General features: G+C 33.3%; 2 protein-coding genes across 5 annotated transcripts; one reads left to right on the top strand and one right to left on the bottom strand.

Moving 5' to 3' along the window:
* The first annotated feature begins 140 nt into the window (after nt 1-140).
* elm (calcineurin like EF-hand protein 1 elm) lies at nt 141-3057 on the top strand. 2 transcript variants are annotated; one of them, XM_090112593.1, is made up of 5 exons: nt 141-342; nt 438-527; nt 607-870; nt 1513-1606; nt 2194-3057. In XM_090112593.1, the coding sequence occupies exons 2-5, from the start codon at nt 461-463 to the stop codon at nt 2336-2338; spliced, it is 570 nt and encodes a 189-aa protein (XP_089968719.1). In that variant the 5' UTR covers nt 141-342; nt 438-460; the 3' UTR covers nt 2339-3057. The 2 variants fall into 2 exon arrangements, with proteins under 2 accessions (XP_089968719.1, XP_089968718.1); XM_090112592.1 differs by having other exon boundaries at nt 434-527.
* A 1205-nt stretch (nt 3058-4262) lies between these two features.
* On the bottom strand, nt 4263-24473 carry Sec23 (transport protein Sec23). Of its 3 annotated transcripts, none has more exons than XM_090112204.1 (14): nt 24314-24473; nt 23937-24225; nt 23473-23728; nt 22719-23289; nt 18187-18329; nt 17109-17248; nt 16477-16595; nt 15800-15953; nt 10663-10814; nt 10151-10325; nt 9667-9822; nt 6208-6273; nt 5926-5946; nt 4263-4968 (listed from the first exon to the last, which is right to left on the bottom strand). In XM_090112204.1, the coding sequence occupies exons 2-14, from the start codon at nt 24213-24215 to the stop codon at nt 4879-4881; spliced, it is 2322 nt and encodes a 773-aa protein (XP_089968330.1). In that variant the 5' UTR covers nt 24216-24225; nt 24314-24473; the 3' UTR covers nt 4263-4878. The 3 variants fall into 3 exon arrangements, with proteins under 3 accessions (XP_089968330.1, XP_089968331.1, XP_089968332.1); XM_090112205.1 differs by having other exon boundaries at nt 23937-24245; nt 24314-24470; XM_090112206.1 differs by lacking the exon at nt 5926-5946.
* Between the last annotated feature and the right edge of the window lie 90 nt (nt 24474-24563).

Raw genomic sequence — 24563 nt, 5'->3', positions numbered from 1 at the left:
TTAATTTTTTATACATAGATAATTATTTTATTATACATAGATAAAAAATGATTCAAACTTTTTTTTTTACTTACAATACTGGAATTAGGAATGACATTGACAAGTGGTGGTTGACTTCCAACGTCACTGTCAATGTCTAGTCCATACTGCAGTTTTGGCTAAACATAATCATTTCTCATTTTATCTTTAATACCTACTTTATTGTAAAGCAAAGGTCAAAAAATCAACAAAGCACTGTGTTTTCTTTGTTTAATTATTAATTTAATTTGTGAATTACTTGTAAAAAAATAATCTACATTAAGAAGTCATAAAACCTATCGACGCACCAATATAAATAACAGTGTAAATAATAGACCGTGAAATTAATTATATTCATGTTTTCTGTGTAAATGCTTATCAGTTTAGAATAATAAGTGTGCTTATTCCTTTCAAGAAAGTGTAAAGCCAAGGGCACGTCGCAATGGGTAATAAATCATCGCTATTGTTAAGGGAAGAAGAAATAGCCCAGATACAAGAAGAAACTGGATGTAAGTTTTACTTATTTTTCATTTATATGCTTTTAAGTATTTTAATAAATAATATTCGTTAATGTTTCAATATTTTCAGTTACTCCAAACCAAATTGAGCGTCTCTATTCTCGTTTTACGTCTTTGGACAAGAATGACTGCGGAACACTTTCCCGAGAGGATTTCCTGCGAATTCCTGAATTAGCCATAAACCCTCTGAGTGAGAGGATTGTCTCCGCCTTCTTTGCAGAGAGCCATGATGATAGAGTCAACTTCTTACAGTTTATGCGAGTGCTCGCTCACTTCAGGCCTATCAGGAAGAATAGAGAGAATAAACTGAATAGCCGAGAGGAAAAATTGAGGTGTAAGTTAATGTAAACATTAAAAACAATTATTACTCAAAAAAAAATTAAAATAAAACAAAAAATTATTATCTGAGTTGGTAATAATTATCTTGAGTGTTATCTTAATTACATTTCTTGAAAAATAAAGGCGAAAAAAGGTCATTAGAAATTTTCTAGCATTTGACCCGCAGGCATACAAATTTTGAACATGGTGTACATTTAACTATCTTTTTTGTGAAGAATGGGAAACATAAATGAGAGCTTTAAAATATATTTGGAAAGTATTGTATGATTTAACTTAGGTTGAATTCTTAAGAGGTTTAGTAAACTATATCAAAGAACAGTTAATAGTACTATATATACAGTAATACCCTGAACCTACGCAATAGTCTGGGCTGTTTTCTTATTAGAATTGATCAACTTTAATATTGGTGGGTATTATCTTTGGCAATTCACAAATTTTTATTTGCCATTCATTTTCTTTGATCAAATGAAGATTTCCTTCCAAATATATTACTTTTCACATCTAATGGGTAGCGTAAGTCGTGGTATATTCCAATTTAGGTATAGTGTTAAATGTTTCACCAATTAACATTTAATTTATTGTTCTTTGTATTTGATGTCATTCATTTTCATTTAATCTATGTAATTGATGTTTACAGTTGCATTCTCAATGTATGACCTGGACAATGATGGTATGGTCTCAAGGGATGAACTATTGGCTATCCTGCACATGATGGTTGGAGTCAACATTAGGTAAGGCTGTATGAACTTTGATATTATTGAATTTTGATTAACTTCCATTAAAGGTCCATACTAAGCGTAACTATGCGGCAGCTTAGCGACGCGACACAGCTTAATATCCTTTATATGAAATTGTATGACAGGCGCACTACTCGCCACAGCCAAATCTGTAAATATGTCGCGCCGTGACGCGCCGCGCCGCATAGTTATGTCTAGGGCGGACTTTAATACAGAAAGAATATAATTTTTTCTTTGAAAATATAATTTTAAAGATTTAGATAAAAAGATTAAAGTCCTAGATTAAAATGCTAAAGTATTATGTGATAGCAATAAAGACATTACTTGAAATTTTTACAGGTTTTTGTAGTAGTTTTACATGTAACCAATTTTTTCAGAAATAAACCTAATTATACAAGATTATTGGTTCATTATATTAATTAGTGTAGAGTTGAATCAAAAGTAAAAAAAAAATATAATAAATGTAGAGTCAAAAATAAAAAGCAGATATTTTTACTTAACACTTTTTTTATCATTGTAAGAACAAAAAGTGTGCTGATGATGTTGACTTTAATAATTTGTATATATTTCAAACATTTCAGTGAAGAGCAGCTATCAAGTATAGCAGAGAGAACGATACTGGAAGCAGACACCAACAATGACCAGATGATTTCCTTCGAAGAATTCTCTCGAGCCCTCGAAAGGACTGACGTTGAGCAGAAGATGTCCATCCGTTTCCTGAATTGACCACTAACCCTATGAACTGTGCACATTAAATACCTACTAACTGTAGTGTTCGTGGTTTTTATTCTTAAGCTCTTCAGGGGCACTATGGGGTTTAGTATTATTAGAGAAATTGTTCTAGCTGCGGCAATTTAGATTTGTTGTTAAAATATTTGAAACATTGTATTCGATTGTATCTTGATAAACAGCCATAAAAATGGTGTTTGTAATTTTTTTAGCAAGAAATCGACGTAGTATTTTTTATAGCTGATAAAAGATAGCTAATAATTTGTTCCAAAATAACAGTTCCTGAGTGACGAGTTGTATGTGTCCAAATTTTTGTTGTAAGTGAGAGCGAAGCTTCAAAATTTAGATACCGGTAAACAAATAAATGTTATTTGCATAATATAGTAATTAGTATGCTTTAGTCTCACTCTTTGTATTAAATTCATACATGTTATTTAAAAGGTGATATCTATTTAGCGCATAAATAGCCTTATATTTAAATTTGTGATTATATAGCATACAAATCTATTATAATTTATAATTGCTTTTGCTGGGATATTTGCTCTCTCAGATATGTTACTAATCCATGAATTCTCAAATATTACTTAAATTTTACTAAGTATAAAGATAAGTTATTTGAGTAATCTTTGAGAAAATCAGTCAAAAGATGTAAATGTTGTGACCAAATTAAAAATTTTAATATATATCTAACTTAGCGTAATATATTTTGTTTAAAATATACTTCTTTTTATTTATTACGTACCCAATAACAATTTAACTTATATTAAAAAATAAAAGGCAATTTAACATCAAAATTTTCATCGTTGGAGACATTGTTTTCGTCTCGAATCTCACCTCATGATCCAATGATTTCTAGTCTTTAAAAAATTATATTTATAAAGCATTTGAATGCCATAATATCAAATTCAACAAAACGCCGCGTTCCATCGTTACAATATTATAAATTATAATCATTGAAAGAGAGGGCTTTCAGTTTATGCGTTTCGTGTCGGATGGCTGCGTTGCCGAAGCGGTGCGTTAAAGGGGTGACAGACGTACGAGTAAGTACGCGAACTTGTGGCTCGACGACCTTTTTCGCTCGTGTGTCACCCCAAGTACGCGTACTTAAAAACCGTCGAGTAAGTTCGTTGACGATCCAACATGTTTGAAATTTTACTCGTAACTACGGCGCACGGACGATCCTTTTTTTCCTGTTGCGAGCGTTTTGTATAAAAAAAGAGTATCGTCCCTCCGTCGTACGTCTGTCGCACCGCTTCGGCACCTCAGCCGTCCGACACGAAACGCTTAATTGAAAGCGCCCATAGCATAATGTTTCATATTGATTGAGAAAGTTGTTAATTATCTCAATAGATGGCGCGTGGTGTACCTTAGGGCTTAGACACATGAGCTGAAAGAATAGAATAAATTCGACTGCTCTAGCGGGATCTCGTGATCGATTTTCGATTTTAAAAATTTATATTTATGAAACATTTGAATGTCATAATGCCAAAATATCATTGTAACTAGAAGCACGCCTCGGCTTCGCCCTTGATAGGTACATAACCTCCTGAATGCTAGAAGTTGTAAATGTACCATTGGGTTGTTTACATAAGTGAAGTTTTGAAATTAGCCCATTAGTTTCAACAATAAAACAAACTCTTCATCTTTATATATGTAGTTAGTACAAATTTATCTAAGTAATTTGTCTCTATCAAGCAGCTGCTTGATTGAATAGCAAAACATAATTTAAGCAGTTAGTCAACAAAAAGGCTAGGCTAATGGTCGATCACGCGACACAACGGGTTCCGTATATATTTTTCTACGATGTTTGTGTGAACACTGCTTGGGATATAATCAATGATATTATTTATACAAACAAGAGGGATATAGTATTCTGAACTGCATAGTATAGAACATAAGTCTAAAAAATAAAAAACAACACTCCATTCAATAAACATTTATTCATTATAATTACAAAGAATACAAAGTTGTAACTATTAAGATAAAAGATGATATCAGCTAAAAAGAACCCAGAAGTTGCTATCGCAAGAAAGATTTAAAATGTACGATAAAAGACGAAGCAATGAATCTAATACATAAATTCGATACTGATGTTCTATATTAAAGCATATTATTTCGCTATAGTATATCCAATTTATATTTTCTATATTTTAAAATACAATTATAAAAAGAGACAAAAACTACGAAGAATCGGTTACAACAAATTTATAGCGATTATTTTAAAAAATACACATAATTTACACTTAAATCTAATCGCAAATACGTCTCATAGTCACTTATATACAATGCATAACATTGAATTGTGTAAAATATTAAATTTTATTGGAAATTTCATACTAATACCTACCTGATGCGAAGTCATTAGAAAAAACGGTAATCTACCAATACCTTATAAATGAGATGTCTATGTAAATAATTTGTAATTTCTATGAATTTCTTTATTTTTTTTTTATTTAGCATACTTAACAGTTGCTTGTATAGCCCTACTACCTATTATATAACCAGTCCTTTATAAATTGACCAGTTGGAGGTTTTTGTTAGGCTGTCGAGGAAACTGCTAGCTTTTTCAAATGCTCCATAAAGACTTGTAGAGAAACATCGTCCGTGAGCACGGGGGCGCCACCGTCCTATTTAAAAATAAATATTATTATTTATTTCATATAATATTTTGATATACAAAAGATTAAAATCACTGGTAGATTTTAAATGTATGATGATTTTATCTCATTTACGTATTGAATCGTTTTTATACTTAAAGATGTACATTATTTATTATTTTAAAAATAACTTGTATCTTAAGGTGTGTCGAGGCATCTATAAAAAAACGAGGCATACCAAACACTAGACTTTTTATGAAAAAAAGGGTTAGAATTTCATATTTACGACTTTAATAATAAACAGAGTAGTCGTAAATAAATACGATTTTATAGCTTCATAAAATATAAATTACTCGAACAAAATAAACCGATATAAAAATCCACGTTTTACCAGTGATTTATAGTTTTTTGTATATCAATGTAGGAAATTTGTTAATTTTATAAGCATTAATATAGCCTTATAACCCAGTTCTAAGAATACCTATTTAACTTATGAAATTATATCTATTAAAATATGTTATTGTCCTGAAATCCTTAAAATATATAAACTAAAAAATAGTAATAATTATGACAATAAAATAATATTATCAGTGTGAGTGTAAACTAATAAGATAAATACATATCAATAGATAAATTATTTATAATATTTTACATATTTAGATTATTTTTAGAGTCTTTTACAATTAATTTCGCCCTTGAAATAAAATATACTAGTCAGAATCCTACCTCACCAATTATATTAAAACTAAGGGCTCCTTAAAAATGTATACACATTTATAATAATAAAATCTCCTCTATATTCATCATCACATGCTGTCCTTTCATAAACTTAAAAATAATTGTTAATGTCTAACAAGCAACGAACAAACATAAATATAAAAACACACACATAATACTGCATATAAAAATAAGCATAATCTCCATGCCAAACAAAAATATTATTAGTTTCCCAAGCATTTTAATAAAAAAGTAAAAAAAAAACTCTACCGCAGATGGTACTGGCATCGCCTGGTTTTCGTCGAAACAATGATGAAAAAAAAAACAAAAACGTCAATTCAAACCATGCGTAACGCAAAATCAGTCATGCAAATAAATTTTGTTAAATTAATAGTTTTAAAATAATAATTAAACATTCACAGCCACTGAAGTGATTTATTAATTTAAGTATTATTATTTTTTATGAAATAAAGTTTTAAAAAGAAAATATGCAAAAACATTAATTATATGATAACACTGCAAATTAATAAAATAATTGAAAATGTAACTCACCCCTCCATATGCATACATGTTGTTGTGTGTCTGCGATGGGTTCACTTTGGACAAAAGGAATCGTGCCTGGAATGAAAAAAAAATAAATTTAAATTCATATGTTTTCAAAATGAACAGAACTGCAGTAAAATTCGTTAACATCATAAAATATATATCTAAGAAAAAAAAAGTAAATGCGCGCCAAAAGCTTATTTTTAACCAATTTAAATACAACTCACAGAACTTTCTTGTCTATACTCTATAATCTATGCAACCGAACCAACGACAATCGAATTTTGAAATAAGGTGAAATTTTCCTCAATAGTCATGAAGATTGGATTGTTTTCGCGCCTATGTTTTGAAAATCGAACGCGACGTCGATAACAATAATGTTGTGGCGGATTATATTCAGTGTGGTCGTTATTTCATGTACGTTATCACGAATACACGCGCACGGTCAGCGCTTAGACCGCATAAAAGGTTCCTTTAACTAATATAATATACTAGCTGTTCGCCCCTGCCCCACGCAGGTCGTTTTTTTTTATTCCAAAATTTTATCAGTTATTATCCTAAACACAGTGCAGACGAATATCATTAAAATCCGTTAAGCCGATATTAAGTTAAGTGGTGTAACTAACATGGTTAAACAACGTTAAATAAAAGCGCCAAATATCTCGACTGGGAAAGAGCACAATAGAAGGATTCAAATAGAAAGTTTCAAATATTGTGGTATTTTCAGATTTAATGTGTGCATTGTTCTTGAGCGGTGTGCAAAAGGAAGATTTAGACGTCAGCATGCTAATAAAACTGCAGCGATACAATGTTAATATAGACGAAATTAACAATTCGTGAGTAATAGAAGAGAATTAATAGAACTTTTAATTACTATTTAATTTAAACATTAAAATTTATATTTAAAGGCAAATGAGGGAAAAGTGTGTCACGCATAATGTATCCAAAAGCAAAACGAGCATTATTGAGAAAAGCGAAACGCCAAGACCACCATTCAATAAAACTAGACTACAAGGTACGTATACTATTATCTGGTAGAATTAAATAGAAAATATGACGTAAAAACATTGATAAGGTCTTTTCCCCTTTTAGTTGAAAATACAAAAGCCGTAGAACAAATTAAAGAAACTTCCGATGAAAAATATTTACCAAATAAGGATACAATTTTGCCTTGGCCGTATGAAAGGAACAAAACTAAGAAACCAATCATTGAAACAAAACCCACAAATACCATAGAGTATATAAGAGGCCAACCCGACATAGCAAGTGTCATGAAATTTTGGGAAAATTACGCGGCATCTAGCAGTAATAAGCCTAAACACAGCTCGATCGAAGTACACCAAATAAATAGTCGACGAACTACGGAAAGTACTATGAATATTGAAACTGACTCAAAAAAATCAGATGTTATTGAAAAATTGATAGAGCAATTAAACAATTTAAACAAAAAAGATAAATCACTAGTTCCCATCGAAGTTACTCCGGAAATTATTACTAAATCCCCTAACATAAACGCTGAAGATTTTAAAATAAGTAATAATCAACAGATTCAACAAATAAACTATCCACTCATGACCAGTGATCATATACAAAACGACAACATTATAAATAAAAACAAAGACAATATCAAAACAGAGCAGAATCAACCCGAGCAAAACTTTAGTGATATTTTTAATGCCATTAAACAATATTCAGATATGAAAAAATACGAAGAAATATCTAGAACACCGAAATACAAACCTGCTAATAATCCAATACCAATACAGCCTACACTAAAAGAAAATCGCAAAGACCAAAATGTGAAAGATAAAAGAGGCAATAATCAAGAAGTGCCTGAAGATGTAGTCCTAAAAATAGCTCAAACTGTAAAAGACTTAGTATTACGAGAACTACGTAAAGAATTTCAAACAACAACAAGTACAACACAAAAACGTAAGTCCTACTAATATTATAAATGCGAAAGGTTGTGAGGATGGATGTATGTGTATGTATAAGTATGTATATTTGTAACTCTTTCACGCTAATACTGCTGAACCGATAACACTTAAATTTAGCACACATATAGAGGGTAACTTGAATTAACACATAGGATAGGTTTTATCCCGGAACGGGAACTATGCGGGTTTTTCTTTGAAAACGCAGGCGAAGCCGTGGGCGGAAAACTAGTATTCCTTATAAAATTTACATTAAACAATATTTAGTTAGAGTTATGTAACTAAAAATTACAATCATTTCAGCTGAAATCCTATCTATATCACGCATGGAAACATATGCAAATGAAGAAAATGTAATGGAGAAATTCATTCAAATGTTCCAAAGCATGACGTCACAACAAAAACCTTCGAATCCTTTGAGTAGCGATAACAAAAACTCAGAAGTCAGAATCATAAAAAATACTCGTGTTCTTTTAAACCCTGACGTCATTAACACACCAAAGCCTTACGATCTACAACCGCAAATCCATAAACATAAAACCGAAAAGAAACCCATACCAGACGCCATAACATTCCAAACAAATTCTTTAGAAATACCTCCCCTTGGAATACCGATAACCCATCGCCAATATCCTATAAATCAGAACATAATTGTAACAACAATAGCTCCATTTAAACCCTTACAATATGACAATGGTCATATATACAGTGATGGTGCTTCAGTCAAAGTGTATCCGAAAGAAATAATACAAAGTCCATTGAGCGCTAAATTTGTAAAACGCTCCGACGATTGTCCGTTACACCATAATTGCAACCACAAGAATGAAGACATCATAAGGTTCAGACTGGAAGGACACAAGGGAAGCGCCAAATACGACACGGATTATTATGAGAAAATAAATTTGGGAAAACCAGTAGTAAAGAAAGATCAAATAAGTGCAGTATTATTGCCAAAATTCCACGAAAAGTTGGAGAAACCAGATGGTCTTGAGACATTTAGTGACGACGATTGCTGTAACAGTAAATATGGGATGATACCACAAATGGTTGACTGTTGCAACCAGAAAATCGCGTCGAGACAACAGATGTCGATCGCTAATATGAAGAGGGGTTCTTATGACGATACGCATTTTAGGAACTTTTTGAAGACACAACAGAAGGTCACGGATATGCTTGAGAAAATTCTGGCATCCCGAACCAAGCCTGAACTACCGCGCAGTGTGGAAACGACATAATTTAAAAATTTAAATGTATTAAATAAATAATAAATATCTCTGTAACTAGTTTTGTTTTATTTTTTATCACCGACACGTGAAATATAATTACATCGAGACGTCAAATACCATATTTAACAAAAATAGTTATATATTATATGTTGATTATTCAATAGGGGAAAGTCTGTTTTTATCCTACCTATCTATATGACATTTACACACACATTAAAAACCAACTAGAACGCAGTATCTCCTGCGCGAAACTCTCGTACTCCGCATGTCATGTATACGGTACATGTGCTATAAGTCTGTGTACACACCTGCGAGCCACCATGCTCGGTGTCGATGTAGCGCGGCACGGGGAAGCGCGTCTGCAGTATCTCCTGCGCGTCGTCGACCGGAGCCCGTAACAGTTGCGCGAAGCTCTCGTACTCGGGCATGTCTTGGTAGCGGAGCGCGCGCCATTGCGCTATCGTCTGGAAGTAGTGTGGACACAGCATTAAGATTATTTTACACATAGTATGAAAAATAATAAGTTCAAAATTAATGAAGTAATTAATAAAAAATAAAACTGGCACAATTTTTCTTATGATTTTGTAAAATTTTCTACTTACTTAATATCTATTACATATCATGAAATTAGTAGATTTCGTTATTTCCTTTTTTCATTATGTATATTAAAAGTATTTAAAAGTCTGTAATAATAAATTGAAACGTTTTTGGAGTAAATCTAAATATTTCTCACAATCACAATTTTAACCATAACCAAAAACAAGATCCTTATTTCCAACCCTCCAAACAAACCTCTCCATGATAAATAAGTATTTGGAAGAACGTGTCCATGAGTAGAATGCGGTCCGGTTGTATGGAGGAGGTATCCAATAGTACTGGCTCTGGGGGTCCTCCAAAACTGTATGAGTAGAGGATCGGCTGGATCATAATGAGGGACTGAGTGAGGTCCTCACGCATTAGCATGTGCCTGTAACAACGAATTAGTTTAGTAAAATATTTTGTAGAAAAAATAAATGACTACATATTATGTTGAGTTCATAATTTCATCCTAGGCTTTATACAAATAAAATTTTGTGTGGTTTTATGAAACCACGGTAAAAGTGAAACTTAGGCACAAAATTATCGTATTTGTACGATAATCATCGTACGGTTCCGAACACTGCTTTATACCTACTCGGCAGCCGACCGTCACGCGACTTGCGCTACACAGACCAAAAAGTTTAAGACGATTTAATAAAAGTTTCACTTTAAAAAAAAACTTTTGCCTTATAATTTAATTTTACAATACCTATATTCAATCTCACCTATAGAAAGTAGTCTCATCTGGCGAGTTATTGAACACTTGCAGGAACTGCGACCTCCGCAGATGGTACATGAACTGCGGGTATAAACTGAAATTCTCCGACAGACGGAAGCTGTTCGGATCGTCCTTGCCGTACTCGCCGAACTTTTGACACTGCAAATTTAGATTTTTGTTAGATAATGATATAAAATATGAATGAGATTTGTGTAACACAATATTTATTAAAAACTATCGTTTTAATTGACAATATTAATAACTCAGGCCCCTCAATCACAGACACAATAGAAAATCTATTGTGTCGTGGACTCAAGTCAGGGCTCAATGGGTTAATGTTTCTATAAAATCCAGGTGTATTTTAAAATGATGTCGGAAAGTTGTTTATATGCTATGAATGATGTCGGGAAGTTGTTTATATGCTATGAATGATGTCGGGAAGTTGTTTATATGCTATGAATGATGTCGGGAAGTTGTTTATATGCTATGAATGATGTCGGGAAGTTGTTTATATGCTATGAATGATGTCGGAAAGTTGTTTATATGCTATGAATGATGTCGGGAAGTTGTTTATATGCTATGAATGATGTCGGGAAGTTGTTTATATGCTATGAATGATGTCGGAAAGTTGTTTATATGCTATGAATGATGTCGGGAAGTTGTTTATATGCTATGAATGATGTCGGGAAGTTGTTTATATGCTATGAATGATGTCGGAAAGTTGTTTATATGCTATGAATGATGTCGGGAAGTTGTTTATATGCTATGAATGATGTCGGGAAGTTGTTTATATGCTATGAATGATGTCGGGAAGTTGTTTATATGCTATGAATGATGTCGGAAAGTTGTTTATATGCTATGAATGATGTCGGGAAGTTGTTTATATGCTATGAATGATGTCGGGAAGTTGTTTATATGCTATGAATGATGTCGGGAAGTTGTTTATATGCTATGAATGATGTCGGGAAGTTGTTTATATGCTATGAAAGATGTCGGGAAGTTGTTTATATGCTATGAATGATGTCGGAAAGTTGTTTATATGCTATGAATGATGTCGGGAAGTTGTTTATATGCTATGAATGATGTCGGGAAGTTGTTTATATGCTATGAATGATGTCGGAAAGTTGTTTATATGCTATGAATGATGTCGGGAAGTTGTTTATATGCTATGAATGATGTCGGGAAGTTGTTTATATGCTATGAATGATGTCGGGAAGTTGTTTATATGCTATGAATGATGTCGGGAAGTTGTTTATATGCTATGAATGATGTCAGAAAGTTGTTTATATGCTATGAATGATGTCAGAAAGTTGTTTATATGCTATGAATGATGTCGGGAAGTTGTTTATATGCTATGAATGATGTCGGGAAGTTGTTTATATGCTATGAATGATGTCGGAAAGTTGTTTATATGCTATGAATGATGTCGGGAAGTTGTTTATATGCTATGAATGATGTCGGGAAGTTGTTTATATGCTATGAATGATGTCGGAAAGTTGTTTATATGCTATGAATGATGTCGGGAAGTTGTTTATATGCTATGAATGATGTCGGAAAGTTGTTTATATGCTATGAATGATGTCGGGAAGTTGTTTATATGCTATGAATGATGTCGGGAAGTTGTTTATATGCTATGAATGATGTCGGGAAGTTGTTTATATGCTATGAATGATGTCGGAAAGTTGTTTATATGCTATGAATGATGTCGGGAAGTTGTTTATATGCTATGAATGATGTCGGGAAGTTGTTTATATGCTATGAATGATGTCGGGAAGTTGTTTATATGCTATGAATGATGTCGGGAAGTTGTTTATATGCTATGAATGATGTCGGAAAGTTGTTTATATGCTATGAATGATGTCGGGAAGTTGTTTATATGCTATGAATGATGTCGGAAAGTTGTTTATATGCTATGAATGATGTCGGGAAGTTGTTTATATGCTATGAATGATGTCGGGAAGTTGTTTATATGCTATGAATGATGTCGGGAAGTTGTTTATATGCTATGAATGATGTCGGAAAGTTGTTTATATGCTATGAATGATGTCGGGAAGTTGTTTATATGCTATGAATGATGTCGGGAAGTTGTTTATATACTATGAATGATGTCGGAAAGTTGTTTATATGCTATGAATGATGTCGGGAAGTTGTTTATATGCTATGAATGATGTCGGGAAGTTGTTTATATGCTATGAATGATGTCGGGAAGTTGTTTATATGCTATGAATGATGTCGGGAAGTTGTTTATATGCTATGAATGATGTCAGAAAGTTGTTTATATGCTATGAATGATGTCAGAAAGTTGTTTATATGCTATGAATGATGTCGGGAAGTTGTTTATATGCTATGAATGATGTCGGGAAGTTGTTTATATGCTATGAATGATGTCGGGAAGTTGTTTATATGCTATGAATGATGTCGGGAAGTTGTTTATATGCTATGAATGATGTCGGGAAGTTGTTTATATGCTATGAATGATGTCGGGAAGTTGTTTATATGCTATGAATGATGTCGGGAAGTTGTTTATATGCTATGAATGATGTCGGGAAGTTGTTTATATGCTATGAATGATGTCAGAAAGTTGTTTATATGCTATGAATGATGTCAGAAAGTTGTTTATATGCTATGAATGATGTCGGAAAGTTGTTTATATGCTATGAATGATGTCAGAAAGTTGTTTATATGCTATGAATGATGTCGGGAAGTTGTTTATATGCTATGAATGATGTCAGAAAGTTGTTTATATGCTATGAATGATGTCAGAAAGTTGTTTATATGCTATGAATGATGTCGGGAAGTTGTTTATATGCTATGAATGATGTCGGGAAGTTGTTTATATGCTATGAATGATGTCGGGAAGTTGTTTATATGCTATGAATGATGTCGGGAAGTTGTTTATATGCTATGAATGATGTCGGGAAGTTGTTTATATGCTATGAATGATGTCGGAAAGTTGTTTATATGCTATGAATGATGTCGGGAAGTTGTTTATATGCTATGAATGATGTCGGGAAGTTGTTTATATGCTATGAATGATGTCGGAAAGTTGTTTATATGCTATGAATGATGTCGGGAAGTTGTTTATATGCTATGAATGATGTCGGGAAGTTGTTTATATGCTATGAATGATGTCGGAAAGTTGTTTATATGCTATGAATGATGTCGGGAAGTTGTTTATATGCTATGAATGATGTCGGGAAGTTGTTTATATGCTATGAATGATGTCGGAAAGTTGTTTATATGCTATGAATGATGTCGGGAAGTTGTTTATATGCTATGAATGATGTCGGGAAGTTGTTTATATGCTATGAATGATGTCGGGAAGTTGTTTATATGCTATGAATGATGTCGGGAAGTTGTTTATATGCTATGAATGATGTCGGGAAGTTGTTTATATGCTATGAATGATGTCGGAAAGTTGTTTATATGCTATGAATGATGTCGGGAAGTTGTTTATATGCTATGAATGATGTCGGGAAGTTGTTTATATGCTATGAATGATGTCGGGAAGTTGTTTATATGCTATGAATGATGTCGGGAAGTTGTTTATATGCTATGAATGATGTCGGGAAGTTGTTTATATGCTATGAATGATGTCGGAAAGTTGTTTATATGCTATGAATGATGTCGGGAAGTTGTTTATATGCTATGAATGATGTCGGGAAGTTGTTTATATGCTATGAATGATGTCGGGAAGTTGTTTATATGCTATGAATGATGTCGGGAAGTTGTTTATATGCTATGAATGATGTCGGGAAGTTGTTTATATGCTATGAATGATGTCGGGAAGTTGTTTATATGCTATGAATGATGTCGGGAAGTTGTTTATATGCTATGAATGATGTCAGAAAGTTGTTTATATGCTATGAATGATGTCAGAAAGTTGTTTATATGCTATGAATGATGTCGGAAAGTTGTTTATATGCTATGAATGATGTCGGAAAGTTGTTTATATGCTATGAATGATGTCGGGAAGTTGTTTATATGCTATGAATGATGTCGGGAAGTTGTTTATATACTATGAATGATGTCGGAAAGTTGTTTATATGCTATGAATGATGTCGGGAAGTTGTTTATATGCTATGAATGATGTCGGGAAGTTGTTTATATGCTATGAATGATGTCGGGAAGTTGTTTATATGCTATGAATGATGTCGGGAAGTTGTTTATATGCTATGAATGATGTCAGAAAGTTGTTTATATGCTATGAATGATGTCAGAAAGTTGTTTATATGCTATGAATGATGTCGGGAAGTTGTTTATATGCTATGAATGATGTCGGGAAGTTGTTTATATGCTATGAATGATGTCGGGAAGTTGTTTATATGCTATGAATGATGTCGGGAAGTTGTTTATATGCTATGAATGATGTCGGGAAGTTGTTTATATGCTATGAATGATGTCGGGAAGTTGTTTATATGCTATGAATGATGTCGGGAAGTTGTTTATATGCTATGAATGATGTCGGGAAGTTGTTTATATGCTATGAATGATGTCAGAAAGTTGTTTATATGCTATGAATGATGTCAGAAAGTTGTTTATATGCTATGAATGATGTCGGAAAGTTGTTTATATGCTATGAATGATGTCAGAAAGTTGTTTATATGCTATGAATGATGTCGGGAAGTTGTTTATATGCTATGAATGATGTCAGAAAGTTGTTTATATGCTATGAATGATGTCAGAAAGTTGTTTATATGCTATGAATGATGTCGGGAAGTTGTTTATATGCTATGAATGATGTCGGGAAGTTGTTTATATGCTATGAATGATGTCGGGAAGTTGTTTATATGCTATGAATGATGTCGGGAAGTTGTTTATATGCTATGAATGATGTCGGGAAGTTGTTTATATGCTATGAATGATGTCGGGAAGTTGTTTATATGCTATGAATGATGTCAGAAAGTTGTTTATATGCTATGAATGATGTCAGAAAGTTGTTTATATGCTATGAATGATGTCGGGAAGTTGTTTATATGCTATGAATGATGTCGGGAAGTTGTTTATATGCTATGAATGATGTCGGAAAGTTGTTTATATGCTATGAATGATGTCGGGAAGTTGTTTATATGCTATGAATGATGTCGGGAAGTTGTTTATATATGCTATGAATGATGATTAAGATAATATGAACTGTATCTCACCAATCGGATGAGCATTCTGTCGAGCCAGCGCAGCACATCAGGCCCGTCCTCGTGGTCAGCGCGGTATACCACGAGGCGCGCCATTACTACGGCCGCGGCTTCTTGGTCGAAACCTGCTGCTATGTGGGGTAGGTTCACTGCAGGGTCTGCCCAGCTGTGGATGAATTTTGATTAATATCTAAGAAACACTTTAAAATTCTCATTACACAGATTTATCATTTACCACAGTTTCAGAAAACAGTTTCCACAGGGACAAGTCGGCAAGTCGACATTCAAACAATTAGAGATACAATAGCCCAGTTCGAACATCGTTATAAGGAATATTCATTCAAATTAAAACCTTATTACGTGACAGCAAGTTTCGAAATCGCTCACTATGAAACTCTACCTAATATGCGCGCAGGCATAGTTTGGCTTTGGAAAATTTATACCCATCAAGACAGAAGAGAGTACAGTATAATTAAATAAAATGAAACTTATTATACAACGTAGAAAAATATTTACAACAGCTCGTACTAACATTTTCGTTAAAATCTTATCCCATTTATGTATAACATATTTTACGATTTCTTTATAATAATCAAATGTTCTGTACGTAATTTTTATGTAATCTAAACAAATGTGTGTTTAAAATCAGAGAAAAAGAATTTTCTCTATATTATGGCATCTCTACATACTTGCGTGCAATAGTAGTGACTCGGATGCGTCTTTGTCCACTGGAGTGCTGGTAGTTAGTGATGAACTGTACGCAGCCACGCCCACCTTGAGGTACCGGAGCAGCATGCTGGTTTACCACCTGTAGAATAGTATCAAAATCGGTATAATGGCTAATAATATGGTAAATAGATTTAAATAAAGATATGGGTAAGTTAAAATAACAATAAATTTTCAAACAATCTCTTATTTTAATAAAAATTATGTAGTGTTAGATTTCATAATAACAGAACAGATAAAATGAAAATGTAAGATATATATTGTTTTGTTTGCTAGGTGAGCAATTTTTTTTATTATACTGATTTCAAGGTAATCCAGAAAACTGAAATATACATTATTTATAAAACAAACTCCCTTTCTCTGCCCCTATGTCCATAAGCATGCTTAAACCTTTAAAACTACGCAACAGATTTTGATGCGGTTTTTTTTATACATAGATATAGGTATTTTCGAGGAATGTTTTAGTATATCACTTATTAGGTTTAGATATGGCGGGCGAAGCAGTAGGCGGTTCGCTAGTTAATTATCAATTTGAATATTGACTGAAATATAACGTAATGAAAAAATAAAAAACATCAGAATACAATGAAATTACCTCAAAGAAGATAGCCATGGTAGTACTAGGTGTGAACGTGCACATCTTCCACTGACAGGTGTTGCCCATGCCCACCTCCTGGTCGGAGACACAGGGGCCTTTCACATTCAGCGAGACGCAGGAACCAATCGCTCCGGAAACTATAAATATTGCGTCATTATAATTAGGAGAGTACTTATAAAAAATATTAAAATGGTTTATATTAATCTATATTTTCTGATGATTGCAAAGTATGTCTAAGAGAAGTTTATTCAAGAAGTGAAATAATGCTCATTTGTAAGTACATACATAAGAAAATATTGAGAAAGAAATAAGTACACATATATTGTGTATTACTTATAAATGCAGTTTTGTAAGTTAAGAATGTTTGTTTTAATGATTTATTGTTGATATGAAAAGAAATGTTATAGAAAATGAAGTGAAAGCATAGAACTTTTAGATTTGTTATTATAGTCTGTCCACTATAAGAATTGCTTTTTGACAGCTCGACGGGTGATACCAGAAGTGATGTCTAAAAGATTATCGATTGTGATACCATTTCAATTATAAATTCAAAATATTATCAAAAATCGAATTAGGTACGTAAATAAATGTACTAAAAAGATATGTGATAATAAGACCACATATCTATGCATTTTATGTTAAAACTAAACTAAACTAAAATTTTATTATTTATTGGTTTCTATCTTACAATTTGGTTGTCTTTATGTTTAAATGATATAACTTATTAGAAGAGTTTTTCTGTATCGGATATATTTTAAAGAGTATTTCTATCGATTATTATAATCTATCGACCCATCATTGAATAGTTCTGTGTAGACATCACTAAGTGGGCGGGGCCGGTCCATGAAGTACAATACCTAATTATTTGTATGACATTTTAACACAGACAATACAATCCTTCATAGGCGTGGAGCTGTCAAAAATCAAATAATATAATGGACAGAGTATAAGTTGTACAAAAATGTAACATATTACTGCAAATAAAATAGGAAACAATTAATCGAATAAGAAAATAATATAATTTTTATTATTAAATATACATCAATTGTACATGAATCTTATAGAAGTAACTTACTCTTTAGTTCCCTACTGCATTTAACTTCCATAGTTCCATTGAAAGCCATTTTATAATCTCCCTTCTGATCCTTAGCAAACACTCGTTGGAATGTTTGCTTGAATAGAGATGAATTGAACGAGTCACCCATTACCATATGACCCCTGAAATTAAATAATATAAATTAATTGTTATTCTATTTAGTTTTTTTAGACACAATTTACATATAGATAATGAAGAATGTTACTAGGTATGCCAAATCCCTTGAAATTGTGTCTCAGTAAAGCCTGTATGTATACAAATACACTAGTTTTTGTCGTAGTCAAAAATACCAAGTAGTTTTGATTTTATACGCATTCAAAGTTTCGAAAAATATCGAGTCCCGCTAACGGGCTGGCCACGGACACCGGCGGCGCGACCGACGGCGCGACGGGCGGCGCGGCAAGTCGCGCGGCGCGGTAAGCATGCCACGGGCAGTTGCGTTCGCCGCCGCGACCAGTGTAGACGAGGAGACGAGATAGCTTTATCAAAGTTAGCTCGACGTTGTTTGGAGAGTAGCAGCTTTTTTGCTCAAGATTTAATGTTTGGAAGATATAGTGGAGTACACGAATTAAATAGAAATCGTGTTACAGACGGAGAATTCCACCAAAAATATGAAAAATATAGGCATGATGAAAAATTATGTTGCGGGTGGCTAGACTTCCAAATAGCTGGTCTAGCTAGAATTTCTACAATAAAAGCTTCCGTCTCCATTTTCGCGAAAAAAAAACAAACTATTTTAAATTAAGTTCGCTCCGGGAGTAGTCGCCGCGTCTGCCGCTCGACTCCGTGGCCTGCGCCGTAATAACTCATACATTTGTTTCGATCGCTAGTCGTGCCGCGCGATTCGCTCGGGGAAATTCGCCGGTCGTCTCGCTGGTCGCCGCTGCGCGTGGCATGCCCAGTACATTTCCATACATTTGATTCATTCGCAAGACGCGCCGCCAGTCGCGCCGCGCGAATTTTCGCTATAGCGAATTGTCCGTGGCCAGCACGTAATAGTCACGTGACCGCTTGTGACGTCACGTCACAACGCACCGCGCGGCCGCGTCCCCGCGCGGTGTGTATAAAGCAAAATTACCAATCTTCTATTGGATGATACGTGTAATATTCACGACCAAATCTAAAAAATAAAATATATATCAAACTAGATGATATGTTCAACGATTCTGTTTAATCAAAAACATAAAATATTAAAATTTACTCGATAAAAAAAAATCACCAAGTAAGCTCTAATTTTCACACTTTTACGTTTTCTACTTGACATGGTAATACTTATTATGATTTTTTTTTCATAAACAATTACAGTGTAAACTCTATATAACGTCACTTAAGGGACCGTGCATTTTTCGACGTTATAGAGAGTGGTCGTTAAATGGAGAGAAAGGGAAAATTGCATGATTGGTCCCGAGACAGGAATATTATTTTGACATTGCCTATGAAACCATGTTATCATCGCTTGATCAAGGTCTTCATATTGAGGTTTCTTCAATTTTTTGGCAGATCGTCCATCTTCTTCGGCATGCAGAATTTTTTCTTTATTTTTCTACGACTGCATTTCTGAGAATCTTCGGTATGTCAGTAAAAAAAAATGTAAACAACTACATTTTCATTGATTTCGGCAACTTAGTCAGTACTTCCTAGTCCTAGTTCCTAGTTGTAATGTCTTATTGTGGTCGTTAATTAGAGTGAGCGTGATGCTATATGGAGTGTATTATTGTATAGACAACAATATAAACCAACCAAAGTCAGTACAGGACAGTTCTTTGGCATATTATGTAGTTAGATATAAGTTACATATTATGTAAATTTATTGACATTATTTTAAAAGAGCAACTATGGAGTTTCTTGCCGATTCTTCTCCATAGATACTGCTTTCCGAATCGGTGGTAAATGTTAAAAAAAATTTGGAAAATCCAAAAGTGCACGCCTCATAATTTTTTTTTAATAAATATTTATTAATTATTATTTTTGTTTATTTAATAACAATTAAACCACATCGAATCAGACCCTGAAAAATGAAAGGGTTCTATTCCTGAGCATACTCAAGCGTAAGAGAAAAAAAAAAGATTCGATTAGTAAAGTATTTCGGTCGCTATCGTGTTAACAAGAAAAAGGATCCGCACATACAGACACACGGACGTCCAAGACAGAACTTTTTTAAACTGTTTTTTAACTAGTTTAAATAACAAAAATGACATCAAAAATATCATGAACGTTAAAAATAGTGTTTTTTCTTAATATGTGTGTGTATGTATTATCTTACAAGTGCAATGTATGATACATAAAGACATTTTAAGTTTGAAAAATCAGATGTTTTGCGCGAAGTGACAGTAGTACCCACCTCAACGCTTCGCTTATGAGGCGTGCAATACTATGTAATGACGATTCGAAAGTGCTACTAAATAGTATAGATCAAGAGCCCACGACGGCCAGACTTTCCTTTCTTTCGGAAAGTTGAAAGTTTCTCTGTATATGTCTCCGATACAGATAAGAACGACCAGCGACTATCAAGTTTGGGTTGTGGTTACTTTGGCAGGAAACAGGTAGTGAAGGTGTATAAAATAGTACCTAACTTTCATTATAGTTTAAAAGCTAAATTTTATATATGTTACTTGGGGACCTATAAAAAGACATTACCTTAAGAGCCAGACAGTTTTCATGGTTCTTACATCTAGCCAGACACATTTAAAAAATAACTAACATATCATCAAATTCACATAACTACCTAAAAGCGTAACAAATATGAAATAACCCACTAAAAACATTAGTTAACTATAATTATTAAAAAAATAAAAGTATAATATATAAGTAATAAAGTTATTACTTATCTTTTACGGGGGTTTATGTTGATGAAATTTCACGTATCTCGATGACACAATAAAAAAGTCATCGGGATACGTGAAATTCCATCAACATAAGTCTAAGTAAAAGATAAGTAATAACTTTATTACTTATATATTATACTTTTATTTTTTTAATAATTATAGTTAACTAATGTTTTTAGTGGGTTATTTCATATTTGTCACGCTTTTAGGTAGTTATGTGAATTTGATGATATGTTAGTTATTTTTTAAATGTGTCTGGCTAGATGTAAGAACCATGAAAACTGTCTGGCTCTTAAGGTAATGTCTTTTTATAGGTCCCCAAGTAACATGTATAAAATTTAGCTTTTAAACTATAATGAAAGTTAGGTAGAATTTTAAACACCCTTACTACCTGTTTCCTGCCAAAGTAACCACAACCCAGACTTGATAATCGCTAGTGGTTCTTATCTGTATCGGAGACATATACAGAGAAACTTTCAACTTTCCGAAAGAAAGGAAAGTCTGGCCGTCGTGGGCTCTTATATTAGTAGTCTAATTGAATAAATGAATGTTTGAGTTTGAGTTTGAGTTTGAAAAGTCGAGAAATCTTGACGTTATACGGAGTTTGACGTAAAATGGAGTGTCGTTATATAGAGTTTACACTGTATATTAAAACATTTGCAAGATATTTGTCAGAGCATTTTGTGTAATTACTTTTAGTTTTGGTTTTATCTGCGATAATAATAAGTAATATATATAAATATATATACCCTGTTTTTGTTTAATTCTTCCCCCGACCAACTTATATTTTAGTATAGTTCTCCATATCATTCTCAACTTAAAACAAGAAAAAATCTTACTAGCCATCTACCTATACTTAGCCCATACGAGCAGAGCAGAAGCACAGTCTAGTATACAAGTAAATAAAAACAAAACAATATATGTATATAGTATACAAGTAAATAAAAACAAAACAATATATACAAGTAAATATAAACTGTATATTAAAACTTGTATAGAAAACAAAGGATAACGCAAAACAGCTGAAATGTTCTCAAAATATTATAATATGTATGTAGCTTACGTCCTTTGCAACTATAAAAAACAACTTATCCGGCGAATTGGTAGTTGTATTTTTACATTTAGGAACAACACATGATTTTCTGGTATTTGGATTGGACATTTTTAAAAGTATTTAATTATAATTTCGACGGCGCGGGCGCGCGATCGCTAGCGGACTGAGTGAGCCAGATTGAGCGTGTTGTAGTGTGACGTCACACCATCACCGGGCGTTTACAACTTCTTTTACTTCTAAATCGGAAACTAATTGACGTATCGAAGTAATTTTTTCACTAGTATTATTTATTTTTGACAGAGAATATGGAGTGCTAATAATCAAAATTAGTGAACATTCTCCATTTACTATATTCATTTAGTATGAGAATTGCATTGTCATACCAAACACAATTTGCATAATCTTGAATGAATTGAAAAAAATATCTCAAAAAAAATATTTTATAGAATATTGTAAATTTTAAAAGAATATAAGGATAGGTCAATAATGTTGCCCAGAAATGGAGAAAGACGCGGGTTTGAATCCTGCCTTGTGATCGATTTTTTCTATACTTTAAAAATTTCAATTTATAAAGCATTTGATCACTATATAAAACTAGAAATATCAAACATAGAATAGTAATAATAACAAACCCAGTTGAGTTACAGCACTGCTTCATCTCCATAAGACCAGTTTGATCTAACGCACATGAATAAATGTCAATCGCATGACCATTCGTTGCGGACCTCAAAGCTAATGCCTCATAATGTTTGATCGCCTTCTTCATGTATTTAGCATTATCCTTATGAATGTCATGGTGAGAACGGATAGGTTGCTTCAGTTCGTCGTTAACAACTTGACCTGGGCCCTGCGAGCAAGGGCCACCAAGGAACATCATGATCCTAGCTCCTGTATTGGGGTAGGTCACTTCCAATAGCCCAACAGCTAAAGAGAGAGCGACGCCACTGCTTCTCAATGGACGTTTACCAACACCTAGAGGCCAGGGATCACGGCCCAGTTCACTTAACAAGTCAGTTAGAGCCATGTCACATTGCTTAACTGGTTGCAAGAATCGGTGAGCTGGTGTCTGTGGCACAGGGGCCCCTTGTCTCTGCTGAGGGTTCGGTACATTCACTCTGCCTATCGCAAGTTGCTCTTGAATCTGCTTCGCTGATAAATCTTTTGTTCCTTTGAATACATAGCACTTGTATATTCCTTCAGATCCTGAAAAATTATTGCATTGTTTTAGTTTTGAAATATGATATCTTGATTAATATTAATCATAAAGGTTGATATAAAAGTGTTGCAATACAAGTATTACAAATAAATTTTCTTGTTTCATATAAACTGTTACTCAATGGAAAAGCATGATTTCATTATGCAATGATGATACAATATTTCACATACCCAATTCATGTATTTGAACCATGCGTCCAAAGGTGATCAGACCGACTAGAGCATTCTGCGGCATCAAACTGAGTGATGTTTGGAGAGAATCTTTCAACGCTCCCAGTTCCTCCTCATCCATACAAGTATCGACAACTAGCAGGAAGATGGGCGGCATGCTGTGTGCCCGAGTTATAGTGTATTCTATTGTTGAAAAGTTGGGGATCAGCTCGGCCGGTTGGTGCTGTTCTGATATCGCAGCATATTGCGGTGGGAACTGTAATATTTGTGTAAATTTATTGGATTGAATGATTGAAACATTTTGGAGAATGAGTCATGTATTAATTAATGTAATATGTAATTTATTTGATAAATATAGAACTTATGCAATAATACAGTGTAGTTTTATTTAGTTGATACAGTTTAAGTAACAAATATTGAATGTTCAGTCAGGTGAACAAAATAAATTACACAGATATACTTACAGGGTTTCTTTGGAAACAGAAGTTGCACACCCATAACTTGGCTCTATAATCAACTTGGCACATTGGATTTAATACAGCACGACACGTATTACGTGTACATAGCACTGGCTCGTATTGAATAGGTGGTAAATCGGGACGTTCCTTCAACGGCTGGTACAAACTAACGAGAGGAACCACAAGTCTCGTGGCTTCGATTCTACTCGAAGGCCACACGTTCCACGTAAACCGTATTCCATCTCGATCTTCATTTTGCTGTATAAACTCCTCATACGTCGCCATGTCGTTAATTCTGATCAGAAAACATACAAACTATGAAACATAACTTAGAGAAAACATCATTGTAATTATACGTGACAAAGCGACATAAGATTACCTACCAGGATCTCATGTGTTGACCTTAACAAAAGCACATTAAATTTACGTCTTCAAACCACAACTCTTATGTTTAATTTAGTTGTTTTACAAGAAATTATTGAACAACATCAATCAGAATCCACTAGGTTTTTGCCGAGCTGATTTGGCAATTGTCAAAACCAAAGACATCGAACTGTCACCTGGCCACGTCATTTTTGAAAACGCAATACAATATATTGTTTATCAAAATTAATGTAATTTTATTATAATTTT

Source organism: Colias eurytheme, chromosome 18, assembly GCF_061535395.1.
Source record: "Colias eurytheme isolate Ceu_HAF_F1 chromosome 18, ilColEury1 Martin Lab GWU primary, whole genome shotgun sequence".
Taxonomy (NCBI): domain Eukaryota; kingdom Metazoa; phylum Arthropoda; class Insecta; order Lepidoptera; family Pieridae; genus Colias; species Colias eurytheme.
Note: the sequence above shows the minus strand (reverse complement) of the source record. Positions and strands in the feature narration are given on the sequence as shown.

Bases quoted from the DNA above. Each gene is read 5' to 3' on its own strand.
- elm (XM_090112593.1), top strand. From the start codon at position 461: ATGGGTAATAAATCATCGCTATTGTTAAGGGAAGAAGAAATAGCCCAG. The intron at 528-606 runs GTAAGTTTTACT...CAATATTTTCAG, and splicing joins GATACAAGAAGAAACTGGAT to TTACTCCAAACCAAATTGAG. The intron at 1,607-2,193 runs GTAAGGCTGTAT...CAAACATTTCAG, and splicing joins ATGGTTGGAGTCAACATTAG to TGAAGAGCAGCTATCAAGTA.
- Sec23 (XM_090112204.1), bottom strand. From the start codon at position 24,215: ATGGCGACGTATGAGGAGTTTATACAGCAAAATGAAGATCGAGATGGA. The intron at 9,823-10,150 runs GTTTGTTTGGAG...CACTACTTCCAG, and splicing joins TACTTATTTATCATGGAGAG to ACGATAGCGCAATGGCGCGC. The intron at 5,947-6,207 runs GTGAGTTACATT...GACGAAAACCAG, and splicing joins ACATGTATGCATATGGAGGG to GCGATGCCAGTACCATCTGC.